General features: G+C 35.8%; 1 protein-coding gene across 2 annotated transcripts in view; it reads right to left on the minus strand.

The window, feature by feature from the left end:
- Positions 1–11,677: 11,677 nt before the first annotated feature.
- ENPP5 (ectonucleotide pyrophosphatase/phosphodiesterase family member 5) overlaps positions 11,678–18,072 on the minus strand; it is a 16,720-nt gene continuing 10,325 nt past the window's right edge. The window contains exons 2-4 of one of the 2 annotated variants that reach the window (XM_049765507.1): positions 17,176–18,039; positions 14,763–14,939; positions 11,678–12,781 (exon numbers count right to left, since the gene is read on the minus strand). In XM_049765507.1, coding sequence (XP_049621464.1) covers positions 12,354–12,781; positions 14,763–14,939; positions 17,176–18,004 — 1,434 coding nt within the window. In that variant the 5' untranslated portion in view covers positions 18,005–18,039 and the 3' untranslated portion in view covers positions 11,678–12,353. Of the gene's footprint in view, positions 12,782–14,762; positions 14,940–17,175; positions 18,045–18,072 lie in introns of those variants that run through there. The other variant, XM_049765508.1, reaches the window with a different exon arrangement.

The following is an 18,072-nucleotide window of genomic DNA, read 5'->3' on the forward strand; positions in this document are numbered from 1 at the left end:
ATCTGCCATAGGAAGGAATGTTAACTGTTAGAAAAAGCTTTACATAAAAAACACCATGTAATACGATGCCTAAGCCATCACTGTCTTTGTTAAACCTGTTAAGTTGTTCTCAAAAGATATATTCTGAAGATTATTGCCAATAAGAAATTAATAGAGAAAAGTACTTTTCTCTGTGCTTAATATCTGTGTACAAGTATTTTAATTAAAAAAAAAAAAAGAATCAAAAAAAGGGGCCGGGCGGTGGCGCTAAAGGTAAGGTGCCTGCCTTGCCTGCGCTAGCCTTGGACGGACCGCGGTTCAATTCCCGGTGTCCCATATGGTCCCCCAAGCCAGGAGCAACTTCTGAGCACATAGCCAGGAGTAACCCCTGAGCATTATCGGGTGTGGCCCAAAAATAAAAAAACAACAACAACAAAAAAAAAACAAGTATTTTAATTGTGTGTGTATGGATGTGCAGTGTATATATGTTTGAAAGTATGGGTTTGTAGACTTAAAATGACATAATCAGAGAAAGAAGAAACTGGATGTTATTTGGTCTATCTCATCCTAATAGACCAGAACTCTCACAAACTAATAGTTACATGGCATATGATCTTACTCTCTTTTAATCCTCAAATTAAAAAAAAACACATAATTTTTAAAGGTTCATTAAGTTTAGGGCTAGAGCCTTGAACACAGCCAATCTTGGTTCTACCTCTGGCACCCCATATGGTCTCCTGAGCCTGCAAGGAGTGATTCCTGAGCACAGAGCCAGGAGTAAGCCTTAAGCATCACAAAATCTGACCCAAATATACCGAAGGGGGGAAAAAATATTTCATTAAGTTTGTTGCTAGATCTAACTTTCTCAAATTACTTGTTGTAACTGGAAGTATCTTAAGTACTATCAAAATTTTTCTAACCTGAGCACAAATCCTGTTTTGATTGGATCAGAGTAAGAAAGATTTTTATGTTTACCTTTGGTTCTTTTATGTATCATTTTTGGCTATCGTTATTTTCATAGAATTTGGATTCGAGTACATTATTCATGTTAAGTCACCAAATAACATCTTAGCACTATTTATATCTGTAGCCTGTGTGCTGCCTCTTCATTTCTTCAAAATTTGACTCATATAAATAATTACTTTTCATATATTTTAACATAATTGTTAAATCTGTGAGTGAATTTAGAGTGTACACTGCTTATTATAACATGGGGACATTTCTGCTGTCAGTATTGTCCACGTTCTTTTGTTCTCAGAATAAGAATTCATTGTGCTATATATTTTGTGTTAGTCCATGAAAAGTGGTTTAGGAATTTAAAGATAAAGTTTTGGAACACTAAAGGATTAAAAATGTTTGTGTTATTTCTGAGGCACCTCCTTTTCTTGCCCCTAACTGGTAAAATCTAGAATTATTGCATTTAGTTCCTCTTATTTGGAGGACTTTACTTTGTTATGTGTACATAAATATATAAATGAAGGAAAGAGACGGAATAGAAAGTGTTTATTTATTGTTCTTAAGTCATATGTAAACAAAATGATATGAGTGTACCTTAGAGAAATTTATGTATAGTGCCTTAAAGTAAAATATATTTTATTACAATGTTTGAATATAGTTAATGACTTTGCCTACAATTAAAACATTTTATGTGAATAATAAAACCTACCAAAAATTTTTTGCTGTAATTATTATAGAATAAAGTGTCATTTTTAAAATTTATCAACTTAAAATATATTTACTATGCTAAGTATTGAAATTATGTAGTAATATTGTAAAAATCCACATAGGTGTTATTGTTTATTTTAAATAAAGAAAGCTCCTTGTATTTATATTTCAAACATTACCTAGCATATTATCTGTTAGAATATTATCATATTAGCATATTATCTAGCATATTAGTCACCTATGCATATACGTAAGAAGACCAGGTAGGAATTATAGATTTAAAAAAAAATTAAGTGTATAACATTTTATTTTTTGCAGCACCTTACTACAGTTTTTAAAATATATAAATATATAATTCAAGCATAAATATTAGTAAAGAAAAACACGATGTTTCAGAATTTTTGGAGCTCTAATTATTGGCTAACTGTAGACGGGGAAGAAGTTTGACAATACTTTTTACTCTTACTTTCTGCAATAAGTGACTATTTCCAGTGATTAGAAATCACTGAGAGTGAGATGGGAAGTTTTGGTATTTAAACTTTACTTTATATGTAGTTTTAATGTTTTAACGTTTTCTACAGTTTAATACAGATTCCACAGTTTTGACTTCTATTAATGCAGTAATTAACTGTTTTATTTTATTTTGATTTTTGGGTCACACCCAGCGGCAGCACTCAAGTTACTCCTGGCTCTATGCTCAGAATTGCTCCTGGCAGGCTTGGGGGACCATATGGGATGCTGGGATTCAAACCGCTGTTTCTGCATGCAAAGCACATGCCCTACCTCCATGCTATCTCTCTGGCCCTTATTAACTCATTTTTTATGAAATAACAGGCATCATGATTTACATAGTCAGAACTGAGTTTCATAATCACAATGTTCTTTTTTTAACCGTATCTCTACCAACACTGGTGCTTTTCAGTCTTTTTGTTTGGGGGCCACATCCAGTAATGCAGCAATTCTCTCTATTCATGGATCACTTCTTGCAGAGCCTGAGAAACCATATGGGGTACTGAAATTAATCTTGGGACTGCCACTTGCAAGCCCAGTGTACTATCTCTCCAGACTCCAACAAAGAAAATATGCTCCAAGAGACCCTTGAAGACTTCATTTTTGATAGATGTTATTCTCACTGGTGTAGAGATATTTTCATTTTGGCTTGCATTTCCTAACAGAAACTTAAATGCCAACTAAAACCCAGCGACAAACATGTTTGCAATCATAGTGCTTAACTAAAAATATTTTAAAATAAATAAAGCAAACATGGGCCCACATGTTATAGAGAGAAGGCTCATAAAAAATGCCTACTACTGGTCATCCATATATTTTTTCCAAAGAAGTGCCTGTTCATCTCTTCCCATATTTTGATGGGTTAATTAGTTTTTGTTGTTGAACATTGTGGATACCTTAAATAACTTGAACATTTGCTTTTTATCTAATACGTGCAAAATACTATGTTTCTTCCATTTAGTTGAGTGGCTTTATTTTAGTCTGAGGGTTTTTTTGCCATGCAAAATTTTTTTTTAGTTTGATGTAGTCCCATTTGTTTACAGTTTTGTATCTATTATATCTGATAATAAAGCAAATCATAAAAGTCATCTATGAGGTTTGTAGTTTTGCCTATGTTTTTCTCACTGTATTTTATGTATTCTGATTTTGCAAATACTTCTTTAGCTTTTGCAGTATGACTCCTTTATATTTTATTTTTTTTTGTTTGTGGCTACCAGGATTTTCCAACACCTCTATGCACCCAGTTCCTTAGTCATAGATGAACTTAATAAATTTTGGGATTTATTTCTGGGTTCTCAATTCTCATACATTGGCCTGAGAGTCTTATCTTTATTCTAGTAGCACAGTTTGATTACTTATTATAACTTTATAACTAGCATAATACGAAGTCCAGAAATGGCAATATCTTTGATCATAAAATGGCTTTTTCTATTTGGGAGTTTCATGATTTCATAAATTTTAGTAGGGATTTTTCCTAATCCCTTGAAAAATGTTACAATAATTTTGATGGGAGTTGCTTGGAAATTGTATGTTTTGGGTAGAGTGTTCATTTGACAATTTAATTCTTCCAATTCATGAACATGTAATATTTTATTTCCTGATGTCCATTGATATATTTCAATAATGTCTTACTGTTTCAAAATATTCCTTTCACATCCTTAGTTAATTCCTAAGAATTTTGTCCTTTTGCACTTGATCTTTTAAATGGGATTACCTTTTTCTTCTCAATTCATCTGTATATAAAATTTTAAAAACTTTTTTAGACTCCTACTTTGCTATATTGGATTATTTTAGGCTATTTTTTAATAGAGTATTTAGAATTTTCTATGTATATTACTGTATCATCTGCAAATAGTACTAGTTGAACTTCTTTTCTAATCTGTATTCCTTTTTTTTTTTTTTTTTTTTTTTTTTAGTTTTTGGGTCACACCTGGCAGCGCTCAGGGCTTACTCCTAGCTCCACGCTCAGAAATCTCTCCTGCCAGGCTTGGGGGACCATATGGGATGCCGGGATTCAAACCAATGACCTTCGCATGAAAGGCAAACGCCTTACCTCCATGCTCTCTCTCTGGTCCGTAATCTGTATTTCTTTTATTTTTTCTTGCTTAGTTGCTGTGGTGAAGAACTTCAAAAGAATATTGCATTAAAAATGGAGAAAGGATATCTTTGCTTTGTGCCTAATCTCAAAAGGCTCAGTATTTTTGTGGTTTTTGTTTCATTTTTATTTTTGCCATGGAGTATGATATTGTGTCTAGTTTTATTGTAAATAGCCCTTACTATCTTGAGATACACATATTCTATCCTTATTTTATTTTTTAGAGTTTTTAACCATGAACAGATGTTAAATCTTGTCAAATACTTTTTCTGTATCTCTTGACATGGTTTTTTTTAAAATAATTTTTCATGCTTGGTAGTGTTTTAAATTAATCAATTGATGTGTATTGAAACCTCTTTGCCTCTCTGGGATGAAATCCTTTTTATACATTGAATTTGTTTTACTAAGATTTTGTTGAAGATCTTGCTTGCATCAAGGTTAATCTGAAATATTGGTCTTTAATCTTCCTTTTTTAGTGATTATTTCTGTCTGCTTTGGTATTAGGGTAATGTGGGGTTTTTAGAAGTTGTTAGGAAGAATTTGTGTTTCTTTAATAGTTTGAAAGTCTGTGAGGAATTTGATCATTTGGTATTCTTTGAAGTTTTGGTAGAACTCACTAGTCAACCTGTCAAGATCAGAACTCTTGTTTTATAATAGATACGTAATTGCTATTTCAGTTTCCTTACTAATGATTGATCTGTTAATATTTTTTACTTAATCCAACACATTTTGTTTTGTTTTGTTTTTTGGGTCACGCTCGGCAGCGCTCAGGGGTTACTCCTGGCTCTAGGCTAGAAATCGCTCCTGGCAGGCACGGGGGACCATATGGGATGCCGGGATTCAAACCATTGTCCTTCTGCATGCAAGGCAAACGCCTTACCTACATGCTATCTCTCCGGCCCCATTAATCCAACACAATTTTAAAAAATTTTATGATTCCAATAATTATTATATTTCTTCTAGATTCTCTGCTTAGTGGCATTGAGTTGTTCAGAAGAGCTTCTTAACAGTTTTTTTATTTTTGCTGAGGTGTATTTTCTCCCCTTTCATCTCTGATCCTATTAATTGGGTTTTATTTTTTTCTCTCATCTAGCTGTGGGTTTCTTATTCTTTTCTTGATTTTTGTATCTTTAATTTCTGCTCTAATATTTTAATTATTTCTTTTCTTCTATTTGGCTTCTCTTAATTTTTCAAGCTGTAAGTTTAAGACATTGGTTTGACTTTTTTTTCTTCTTTCCTAATAATGAATCTATATAGCTATAAACTTCCCCTTACTAGTGCCTTTGCTGTATCCCAAAAGTTATGATAGTTTCTGTTTTCATTCTCATTTGTTTTGGATAATGTTTTACTTCTTCTTTGATCTAATTGTTATTTACTGTTCTGTTTCTGAATACTATATATAGCCTTTCAACTTTTTATTTAATTTCTACTTTCTTGGCATTATGTTCTGAAAAGATACTTGTTAGTACTTCTGTTTTATACAAGACCTTATGAGTACTTGAATTCTATTCCAACATATGAACAATCCTGGAAAATATTCTTTGTGCATAAGAAAAGAATATATATTTCACTTTTGGGAGGTAGAGGGCTTGTATTTTATTAGTCACATTTATTCCAATTCCTATTTAGGACTCTTATTTATTAATAGTCTATTTTGTGATCTGCCCAATGATTAAAAAAAAAAACAGGTATGAAACTCTCCTAATATTGTGTTGCCATCAATATATCACCTCAGATCTGTTAGCAGTTAGCTGCCAGGTTAACTTAGCTATCTCTTAATTTGATGCATATATGTTGGTAAAATGTGTCTTCTTTCTCTGTTAATCCCTTAACTGTATAAAATGCCCATTTCTATATGACTATTTTCTTCTACTTGTACATAATTAGGTCTGGTACAAGTATGTCATCCCTGCCTGATTTTTAGTCTATTCTTAGTTTGTGGTTGTTTTACATTTTACTCTGAGCCTGTGCTAATTGTGTGAGTTCAAGTGTGTCTCTTGTAATCAATAGAATGTTAAATTCAGATCCATTGAACAACTCGGGGCCTTTTCAGTTCACTGACATTTAAAGAAATTATTGCTGTGAAGCAATCTATTGCCATGCATCTCTAAGAAATTTGATGCTTTCCCACTTAATCTCTGCTCTTTACATGAAGCCATTTGGTATCACTTACACATTTGGTTTAAATAGTAGGGGCTGGAAAGATAGTATGGAGGTAAGGTGTTTGCCTTGCATGCAGAAGGATGGTGGTTTGAAATCCGGCATCCCATATGGTCCCCTGTGACTGCCAGGGGCGATTTTCTGAGCATAGAGCCATGAGTAGCCCCTGAGCGCTGCCGGGTGTGACCCCCCCCAAAAAAAAAATAAATGCTATATTATAGTTAGCTGTTTGTCTGAGTATGTTTTTCCCCTTCTTCAACTCTGGATGATAATAGAATATTCTTGGCTGGAATTATTTTCATTAATAGTGTATATATATTTAGAGAGAGCTTTCCATTATTTTTTGCTTATAGAATTTAACAAGAAAAATCTGCTGAGTATTTCATATTTCTCTTTTCACTGGAAAAATTACTATAAATCATAGTTTTCCCCTTGGATATGCGATTTTGCTTCTCTTGTGCTGCTTTAAGGAGTCTGTCTCTATTTTTGTTTTTGTTTTTTTGCCATTGATTACAGTATGCCTTTTGTTTTCGTTTTGAGGTCACACACTACGGTGTTAAGGGATTATTTCTTCGTGGTGCTCGGAGATATTTGGTACCAGGAATAGAACCAGCATTATTCCTTTATTTTAATATATAAAATTTTTATTTAAGCACTGTTAGGTACCATGGAGATCTTTGTATTAATTTCCCTGCCTGCTTTCCCACCTACGACCTTCCAGATTGGAGGGCGCTGTTCAGATCCTAATAAATAGGTGTCGAACTAGGAGGTCAGGATCTTTTGGGACAGTTTGCTGGTGGGCTCTGGGCTTTTGGAGTTGCTAGCAGGCTGACAAATGATTCTGCATCCCACCATCTTGCCTTTTTACCCTCTTGTCTGTGTGGATTATTTGTCGTGGATAAGTATTCCTAGGATCACTTCCCCATCCTACTGGATAGGGGAATGAAAATCTCTTTCCCACTCTGGAAGCTTCTTGAGGATCCATCATCAACCAGTCTAAGAGAAAATATAACCCTACAAAGCACCACGACTACAAGCTTGATTGTAGTTGGGTTTCAGTCATAAACAGAACATCCCCCCTCCCTTCACCAGTGCAACATTCCCACCACCAATGCCCCCACTCCCTCCTTTCCAACCCTTACCTGGATTTGACACAGGCGTTCTACTTCTTTCACTCATTAAGATTGTCATGATAGCATTCTAATATTAACTCTCTGACCTGTTTGGGTTTACTTCTTTTTCTTCAGCCATAGTTAAACCTAAACCATAACTATATCCCTAGTACTGTTTCCCTGATATAGGCCTAATCCTAAATTTAACATTCATCCCAACACAGTTTCAACTTTGACCATAGTCAAACCTGCATAGTAATCCTAACCCTAACCTAACTCTGATCAGAACCCCAAGCATAACCATAATTCTAGCCCTTACCCTAGCATAAGCCCTTATGTTTGGATTTACTTTAACACTTTGAGGACCTCTTGGATAAGTGCTTTAGCATGCCTCTTCATAATGGATAAGTTTTCACCTATTATTTCTTCAGCTTGGCATTCTTCCTCTTTCCCTCTATTTTTCTCCTAGGAAACCTGTGATCCCAAGGTTGGTCCTCTTGTTATTGCCAATATTATCTTATAATCTCAAGGTTTATTTTCCTCATTCTCATTTATATTGCCTCTGTCTTATTGATGGGGCTGTTCACCATATCTTCAAGGTCACTGATTTACTTTTCTCTCATTCTACTGCTGAGACTTCCCACTGTGTTCTTTGGCTCTTATAGTTCTACTTGAATACATTTCTTTTTTCTAGCAGGTTATTTTCAAGTTCATTGATTTTTATTCAAAGTCAGGCCAGGAGGGGTCCCTGAGAACAAAGCAAGGAATAAGTTGAGTTCCTCTGTGTGACCCAAAAGCAAAAAATTGATTAAAAAAATACATTATTACGGGGCTGGCGAGGTGGCGCTAGAGCGCTAGCCAAGGATCAGGACCACGGTTTGACCCCCCGGCGTCCCATATGGTCCCCCCAAGCCAGGGGCAATTTCTGAGTGCTTAGCCAGGAGTAACCCCTGAGCATCAAACGGGTATGGCCCGAAAAAAAAAAAAAAAAACATTACAAGAAAAAAAATTTAGAAAGAAATGGATTTTTTTTTTTTTTTTTTTTTTTGGTTTTTGGGCCACACCCGGCAGTGCTCAGGGGTTACTCCTGGCTGTCTGCTCAGAAATAGCTCCTGGCAGGCACAGGGGACCATGTGGGACACCGGGATTTGAACCAACCACCTTTGGTCCTGGATCGGCTGCTTGCAAGGCAAACTCCGCTGTGCTATCTCTCCGGGCCCAGAAATGGATTTTTAAAATGTAAAAAATAAGTGTTCAAACTTATAAAATGAAATAGCCCAAGTGCTATTGACAAGAATGCAAAAAGATAAATAAATTAGAATACAAATTCTTATATTTCCAAGAACCTTTTGTTTTTACATTCCATTTTTGTTACATACTGAACTGTCCCTTCCCCCCCAAATTCATTTTCTTGAAATGCCGATAGAAAATTGCATTGAGATATCTGGATCTTACTTCCAAGAGAAGTTGCTTCATCTGAGGTTTTGCAGGGACCCTAAATCAAGGGGCTAAGTGGTTTCTAATAACCCCCCTAGCTCTAGAGTCTCTCCATATTAACCCCATCTGTTAATGGACATCTTAAGAGAGATGGGGCTGGAAATGTTTGGGTGCATGATTTGATCCCTGCCACTGCATGAATGCTTGAATCCATTGCAAGTAATTGAATGTGTTCTAGAGTCCCCTGAATGCCATCAGTGAAAATGACCTTGGATCTCCTGAGCACTGCTTGCAAATCGTCCCTCTAAATAAATAAAAATGCACACACATGATTAGTAAGAACCAGGACTTCCAATAGAATTTCTAGAAATAATATGTCCTTGTTAGAAATGAAATCAATACTGATTGTATCCCAGTCAGAAAGCACCATGCAAGCAATGTTTATCCCTTTTTTTTTGGTTTTGGTTTTTGGGTCACACCGGCGGTGCTCAGGGATTACTCCTGGCTGTCTGCTCAGAAATAGCTCCTGGCAGGCACGGGGGACCATATGGGACACCGGGATTCGAACCAACCACCTTTGGTCCTGGATTGGCTGCTTGCAAGGCAAATGCCGCTGTGCTATCTCTACGGGCCCCATTTTTATTCCTTTTTTTGAAGGGGACAACATCTGCTGGTGTTTAGGAACTATCCCTGGTTCTGTGCTCATGAATGACCTGGTGACTTTGAAGATCATATTGTTGATCCAGGATTGTCTGAAAGTACAAATAGCTTTAGTATTTACCTGGAACCTGTAAGACTATTTTAAGTCTAAATGGTAAAATATGAAAGAAGAAATTGCAAAACATACATATTGGTGCATATTGATAAAATAAATCTGTATGTGTGCAATCAAATGATGGAAAGTAATAATGATAAAAAAAAAAGGCAGGATAATAGTGGTCACTACTTTTTTTTACCTCTTAAGTAAAATTAGGCCTAAATTTTATTTCTATATTCTGTATAGTATGACCTTGAAGCTATAAATGTAATACAAAGAGCTACGATGAGATTTTTCCTGCAAAGTTAAATTTTAAAATTTTCTTACAAATTAACTTCCTTGCTAATAGTTTACCAAAATAGAGCATTTATCAACAAAAGAAACCAATAATCAATCAAATCTTAGTACCAGAATTTTAATGACTTCATCAATTTTACAAAATATTTTTACCATTCGTCATAGCACCTTCTACATGAATTTAATGCAACCATTAGTTTAAGTGTGCAGATATCACTTAAAGCATAATACTTTTAAACAGACCAATTTCATTTTGTCATTGATATTTCAATAAATGCTTGCAAAATATGCCAACACGAATAGTTATACATTCTAAGCTATAATCCATGCTATAAACCTAAGAGTTTGCTATCAATTTTTTCAGCTTTTGAATCTGTAGCACTTTTCCAGTAGTGCCAATCTAGTTTGTGAACTGACTGTATAATTAAATAAGAATTACATTCTAATATTCATTATTGGCATTATCACTTAAAAGACATTTAACTCATATTAAGTTTTTAAAATTACATTTTCTTGTGCCATGCCTGATTTTACATTTTTCTGTTCTTTCTGGAATACATATAACATTTCCTCTAATCAGTCAACTGGTACATAAGCACACACAAAATAAGTCATGTGGTAATTACCTATAAGTAATCACAGTATTATTTCTGTAGGATATGTGTATAAACTAGTTTTTATTTTCTTCCAAGAAAGCTTTCATTCCAGGTCTTCCTCTTCTTTTCTCTAAGGAACCATAGCCTGACTATTTACTGAAGAGAAACAAAGCACGGTTTGGGTTAAGGGTTAAAGGTTAAGGTTAAAAAAAAAACAATACTAAACAAAACAAAACTAGGAGGTAGTTTGAGAAAATACTCCCCAGGGTATTGGAGTGTATTTATGAACTTAGGTTAATTTCCAGTTCCACTGAACAGTTATCAGTGTTCAAATATTTCTTAAAACAAATGTATAATTTCACTATTCTTCAGTATCTGTTACCTTAAGCCTTATTTTGCTAGTTTCTGTATTAGAAATGCGGCTTCTAATACTATTTTCGGTTACAACAACTCAGATATATTTCTGTCTATTTTTTCTTCCAAGTTCCTGATTGTTCAAGGATCAAATGGTCAAATATGTTTTATCTAATAAACATTTGTGCTCTCTTGCAATATCTGATTTTCAAATAGCCAAATATGAAAGATGCCTGTGCTCTTTTACTAGAAACAACTAATTTTATTTTATTATTATTATTTTTGGGGGGGGTTGGGCCACACCCATTTGATGCTCAGGGGTTACTCCTGGCTAAGAGCTTAGAAATCGCCCCTGGCTTGGGGGACCATATGCAACACCTGGGGATCGAACCGCAGTCCGTTCTGTGACTAGCGCTGGCAAGGCAGACACCTTACCTTAGCACCACCTCACTGGCCCCCTAATTTTATTTTTAACACAATTAAAGGTAATTTAGTTTTCAAAGAGTCAACTAATTACTGAATGAAATGTTACTGAGATAATGTCCAATCCCTTCTATTTAGGATAACACTGGGCTACATAGAAGAGAAATGCATGTTTAAGATGAATCTGTTAGAAGTTCAATCTTGTGTGTGTGTGGGGCGGGGGGTGAAGGATGGAGAAAAAAAAGATTCATGTCCTCAGGAAAGAAATAACTAAGGAAAATGCATCCTGCTGTTGGAAACACTGTTGGAAATTCAATGGACAAAAGTTGCTAATTTAATTCATAATTTTCACTTTCTTTGTACTCTCTCAATATAAGGGGATGTATTCCTACAACTATTCAGAGATTATTAAGAATTCTATTCCATTAACCAAGTAATTCTCGTCAATTAACAAATAATCTATAATAAATGGGCACAAAATGGTGCTTTTCAAACCAAATTATAAGAAAAATCACCAATAAATTGCATTTCTTATCAAAGTACTCACTAAAAGAGTAAAGTGCAATGTATAGTGCAGAATTACTAAATATATATTTTATCTGTGTCAAGTCTGATTAAATCAGGAAATTACCCACTCTTTTGGGGGAACATATCTGGGGGGGGGTGCTCAGGGCTTACTCCTTGTTTTGCACTCTGGAATCACTCTGGGAAGGCCATATGGAAAGCTTGAGATCAGCCCTGAGTTGGCTGCGTGCAAGGCAACCTACTGGCCCCGCTAAAGCTGATAAACATGAAAACATACATCCACATCTTTAATCCTTTGTAGGTATGGGCATGTTGACATATGTATGTTTATCTATCTATAATATAACTGATGAATGGTTTGTGCACATGCCTGGTGCTGGTTTCCTAAAATATGAAACCTTTGAACGCTGGCATAATTATACATTGTCCACTTCAAAGTATCATCAGGCTTGTAATAAGGGTTGTGCTATTTCAGCCTGCATCTCTGGTAAGGCTGGCTTCTGACTGTGAATTAAATGTTTAATGGAAGCCACAAAAAATACAATAACTATAATACTTCCAAGAAAAACCCCTATGTAATAAGCCAAAGACTCATGTTGGTCATATTCTCTTGGCTTACCACTCCCACGGAGGAGTGTTGTACTCTGTGTATAAGAAATTGCTCTTGAGGCTGGTGAACTGAGCATATCTCGGACACTGCTGAAGGATCCATTGTGTGGCTCGGCTGTGAGATTGAGGAGGTGGCATAGCAGTGGGTACAAATCTGTGGAGTTCATGGCTTCTTTTGTGAAATTCTTTCTGAAGGCAGGACCCTGGGCTAAAAATATTGGATGCATTTTTGCCAGTGCGTTGTCATAACCATGGTTACCTACTGCAAAGATAAAATCATGTGTAAGTTAACCAAACAGATGGCTTTAAATGGAAATAACTATTGTACTGATAGAACTGTATTAATGTATGCAAACTTGACATTTAAAATAAAATAAACTCATACAAACAATCTCTATTGGTTTTTTTGTTTTGTTTTGTTTTGTTTTTTTTTCGGGCCACACCCATTTGATGCTCAGGGGTTACTCCTGGCTAAGGGCTCAGGAATTGCCCCTGGCTTGGGGGGACCAAATGGGACGCCGGGGGAATCGAACCGTGGTCCTTCCTTGGCTAGCGCTTGCAAGGCAGACACCTTACCTCTAGCGCCACCTCGCCGGCCCCATGTTGTTTTCATAATAGAATTCATTTCATGGAATAAGTCAAGATTACAAATTTTGCTTACAGGCATACATTACTTCGAGCGGTGGAGGAGAAAAGGTTAAGAACAAAGCTGAGTCACATAAGGGATATAAAAGTAATTTTTTTTAGAGAGGAGGAGGCAGATGAACTAATATGCTGCAAATACTTGTTCCATTGATTGTTTTAATTGTAAAAGTGGTTAAAAATATTAGCTATGAAAGCAATAAATTCATAATATGGGGAAAACAGTAAATACAGATACCACAAAAACCAAATTCTAGTTATGACTACAATTTGCTAATAAAAGAACAGAATAATGCTTATGAATAAGATATTCAATTCAGCAGTTCACACAAGACTCAAGGCTAAGCTGCACTGTATACATTTAGTGTAAGTAAATGCTTCAAATAAAGAACAATAAAGTACAAATAAAGTAAAAGCATTGGGAATCTTCTGATTTATCATATGATGCAAAATTAAAGGGTAAAACCTTTAAAAGCTGCATTGAATGGGCTGGAGCAGTATCAACAGGGCTTATAGTCTAGTAGCCATTATATCCAACATTATACTTTTTACTAGAGAGTGAGACTTTATTTTCTATCTATCTATCTATCTATCTATCTATCTATCTATCTATCTATCTATCTATCTATCTATCTATCTATCTATCTATCTTGAGTTTAGGGCCACACTTGGTGACATTCAGGGGTTACTCCTGACTATCGCTACTGGCTTAGGGGACCACATGGGGCGGCGGGGGATCGAACCTCGGTCTATCCTAGATCAGCCACATGCAAGGCAAACATCCTACCACTACACCACCAATCTGGCCTCTAGAGAATGAGATTTTAAATGAAATAATTAGCTATAAGACCTTTCCTCTGTAAAAGGACTTTGTTCTAAAATGATAAGCCGCTATCATAAGAGATTGATCCACTGGATAGTACTTAATACTGTATGCCTAAAGGCACTTTTTGGGATGGTGATGGCTAGGCTCTGCCCTTAGTTTCTTAGTTTCTCTAAACCCAAGAGGCTGCATTTCTAACAAGTTTCTAAGTATTATGGGATATTGCTGATATATGCATGGGAACACTTCAAGAATTAGTGATTTTTGGATAGTAGGGTGTCATTCTTTTGTGTAACTCAGGTTAAGAATGAGTAATAATAATAAAAAAGAATGAGTAATAGAATTTAATAATAATTTAAATTAAAAAATAAAATGAGGGATTGGAGAGATAGCATGAAGATGAGGCGTTTGCCTTGCATGCAGAAGGATGGTAGTTCGAATCCTGGCATCCCATATGATCCCCTGAACCTGCCAGAAGGAATTTCTGAGCATGGAGCCAGAAATAACCCCTGAGTGTTGCCAGGTGTGACCCCCCCAAAAAAAAACAAAACAAAACAGCACAAACAAAAAAGATTGTTATAAGAAGCATAGGTTATTGGGTCTATTGTTGGTTTTGATATCTTTAAGAGAAAAATATAAATTCACCTATAAGCTTAGCTCTTTTAACGCCCCTCTATTTGCTAGCTAGTTATCCAGTTACTATTGTTATTACACACTTTACAAAATTTCCACGTTAGCAAACAATACAGAATGGGGAGAAATACTCTGACATACTCACACATAAAGCCATCTGACTTGTTCTGTAAAATATACCATCCTTCATCAGCCACAGCAATGATTGGTTGAATTCTACTGTTGTGTCGATAATGCCATCTTTCTAAAATCTCCTCTTTTTTGTAAACTGTAAGATTAGGATGAGCATGTGCTAAGGCTTCATAGACTTCATCAAATTTACCTAAAAGAGAGACAAGAAGGAGAGGCACTCAGAGCAAGTCATTCATAGTTAAAACCAACAAGAAACAATCCTGGGCAACAGAGATTAATCCTGCTGAGGAAAGAGGAAGGAGGGAGGAAGAGGGAGAGGGAGAGGGAGAGGGAAAGAGAGAGAGAGAGAGAGAGAGAGAGAGAGAGAGAGAGAGAGAGAGAGAGAGAGAGAGAGACTGACTGACTGACAGACAGACTTTGGAACTCCCATCTATTTTGAGGACACAGAAATAACCTGTTATAAGATAATTTACCTTGGAGCAATAGGAAAGCTTGTGGTACTAATACATTGCATGCTTGCCTTGCACATACCTGACCTGGTTCAGTGACTAGTCCTGTATATGGTTCCCTGAGCACTCCAGGAGTGATTCCTGAGTGCAGAGGAGCCAGGAGTAAAGCATTGCCACAACAACAACCACAACCCTCAAATAACAAAAGTAAATTCACTTTATAAAATTAAGAAAGTATCTGATAGAAACAGAGATCTTATGGTCAATTTTAAAGACATAAACCACACTAATTCGTGACCCTAAGTTCAGTATCTAGCCAATGAACACAAAGAGCTGACTTGCAACTTATGAGTTCAGAGATGGAGAATCTATAGCAAAAATAATATGGTTACGTGGAAGGAGGGTGGTGAGGGTTGGAAAAAGACAGACTGGAGATAGAAGGTAATTTGTAAAATGTCAAAAGTTCTTTAAAGGCCTGACAGTGTTTAAAGTTCACATGCAGTAAAACTGACTTTATCTTTTAACACTCTTATAGTTTTTCACATCCACTTGTTACAAAGGACTTCTCAGCATGGAAACACCATTCTGATCATATAAAATAAATGGAAGGGTTAAGGTCATTTACTTAAACAACACCAAAATATTTTATGCTGAATGTGTTGAAATAGTTACATTATGCACATGACATATTTTTTAATAATATCTTTATTTAAACACCATGCTTACAAACATAATTATAGTTGGGTTCTAACCATAAAAAGCACACCTCCTTTCACCAGGGCAACATTTCCAGCACCAATGCCCCTATCTCCTTCTCCTCCTTCCCCTGCCTATATTTGAGAGAGGCATTCTATTTCTCTTACTCATTAACATGGCAAATGCATATTTTAACATTCAAAGCTTAATTTGTAGATTCAGCACCACATGTTCCCTCAATGCCACTAGGGGTCACTCCTACATATAAGCCAGTCATAGACTTTGAGCACTGTCAGATGTGGATAAACCCACCTCTGCCACCAAAAACCAAACACAACAAAAAAATAAAGCAAAACAAAACTCTATTATCTCCATTAATACCTAGGATGACCCTAAGAGGCGATGAAACAAAGTGAGAAGCGCTGAGTCTTACTCTCCATTTACTTGTCACTCTTAAAACAGAAATAATAATAATAAAAAAAAAAACCCAGAAATGATACCTATTATTAGGTATTAGGATGATACAATCACTATCAGCCTTTGAGGAAAGACTGTAAAATGTTCCATGTACTGTTATTACTTTCCATAGCTGCTATGTCTCAACAAAGTTTTTTAAAAACTTTAGGGCTTCCATGAAATCAATAAAATTGCATGCAAATACTTTGCATCTCAAAGTTTGTTTTTTTTTTGTTTATTTGTTTGTTTTGGGGCCCACACCCATTGATGCTCAGAGGTTACTCCTGGCTATGCGCTCAGAAATCGCTCTAGGCTTGGGGGACCATATGGAATGCCAAGGATCTAAGCGAGGTTCATCCTGGGTCAGCCACGTGCAAGGCAACACCCTACGGATGTTTCCAACATGGTTAAATCAGACTACTATAAATATAGAAAGCATCAATTTCAATATTCTAGTAAATACTAGACTTTGAAAAGACATTCTCTTTAGAATCTAAAGATTAAAATAGAAGAATATTGACATCACACCAACAGGCTTGCCACATTAAAATTAAAATTCACACATCAACCACATGGAAACAACCTCATAATAAACTTCCCAGAAGTTTATTTTCAAGTGCTTTTTAAAGTTTTTTTTAAACCGTTTTTAAAGTGACACAAGACAATTGTTAGTGAAAGAAATTAGTTACAAAGATATGAGGAAAGAGAGGACTATGTTTCAAAGAGAGAACATGGGCTTCTTCAGAATGGAAAAAGTCTTGAAGAAAGAGATAGATAGATATTCAAGAGAAAACCCAACTTGAAAAGAGCAAGCTGCAGGCTTACCTTCTTTTGGCAAAATGGCTACTACTGGAGATTGGTCAATCTGAATATAGTGATCTCTCTCCAGATATTGGTCAAGTTCTATTATCCTTTCATCAGAACACTGGGTCATTCCATGATCACTTGTGATTATTAGGTTCAAACTGTTCCACAACTTTGCCTTTTTCAGCATTTTGATAAGGTACCCTAACTTCTTGTCAATATCTGAAATAACAGGGTCCATGAGTGGATTGTCAGGTCCCAAGTCGTGACCCTTGTCATCAGGATCTTCCCAATACAGAAGCCCAAGATTTATAGGCTCTTCCGATGTAAACCACTCAATAATCTTTGCAACTCTCTCTTCGAATGAGACAGACTCGTTGTAAGGCATATAGTGAGTAGGAAAGGTCTTGTGTATTTGCACATCGGTTCCAGGCCACATGGCGGCACCACTGGTGTATCCTGCCCTCTGGTTTGTGATCCATATTGGTGTAGCTTCTTCCCAAAACTCAGATGCATAAATATCCATGTGTTCCAAGGAGAAAGTTTTGTTCAGAATAGGGTCAAACATGTCATTGGCCACAATCCCATGACTTTCAGCAAAGAGGCCAGTTACCAAAGTATAATGGTTAGGGTAAGTTTTTGTAATAAAAATATTGGTAACTTGTTTCACATGGACACCATGCTTCATAATATAATGAAAATTAGGTGTAGGCACTCTATATAAGTAATCCCAACGAAATCCATCAAATGAAACTAGTAGAACCTTTTGCTGATCTGATTGAAGAGAAAATGTAATTGAAAATGTTAATGCAGCCAGTATGAAGGACACCGAGAGAAGTTTTGAAGTCATTTTCAAAGTACTTGATTAGTTCAGTGAAAGAAAATCTGTATAAAAAAGGGACACATAGGTTAATGGCA

This window comes from Suncus etruscus, chromosome 18 (assembly GCF_024139225.1).
Source record: "Suncus etruscus isolate mSunEtr1 chromosome 18, mSunEtr1.pri.cur, whole genome shotgun sequence".
Taxonomy (NCBI): domain Eukaryota; kingdom Metazoa; phylum Chordata; class Mammalia; order Eulipotyphla; family Soricidae; genus Suncus; species Suncus etruscus.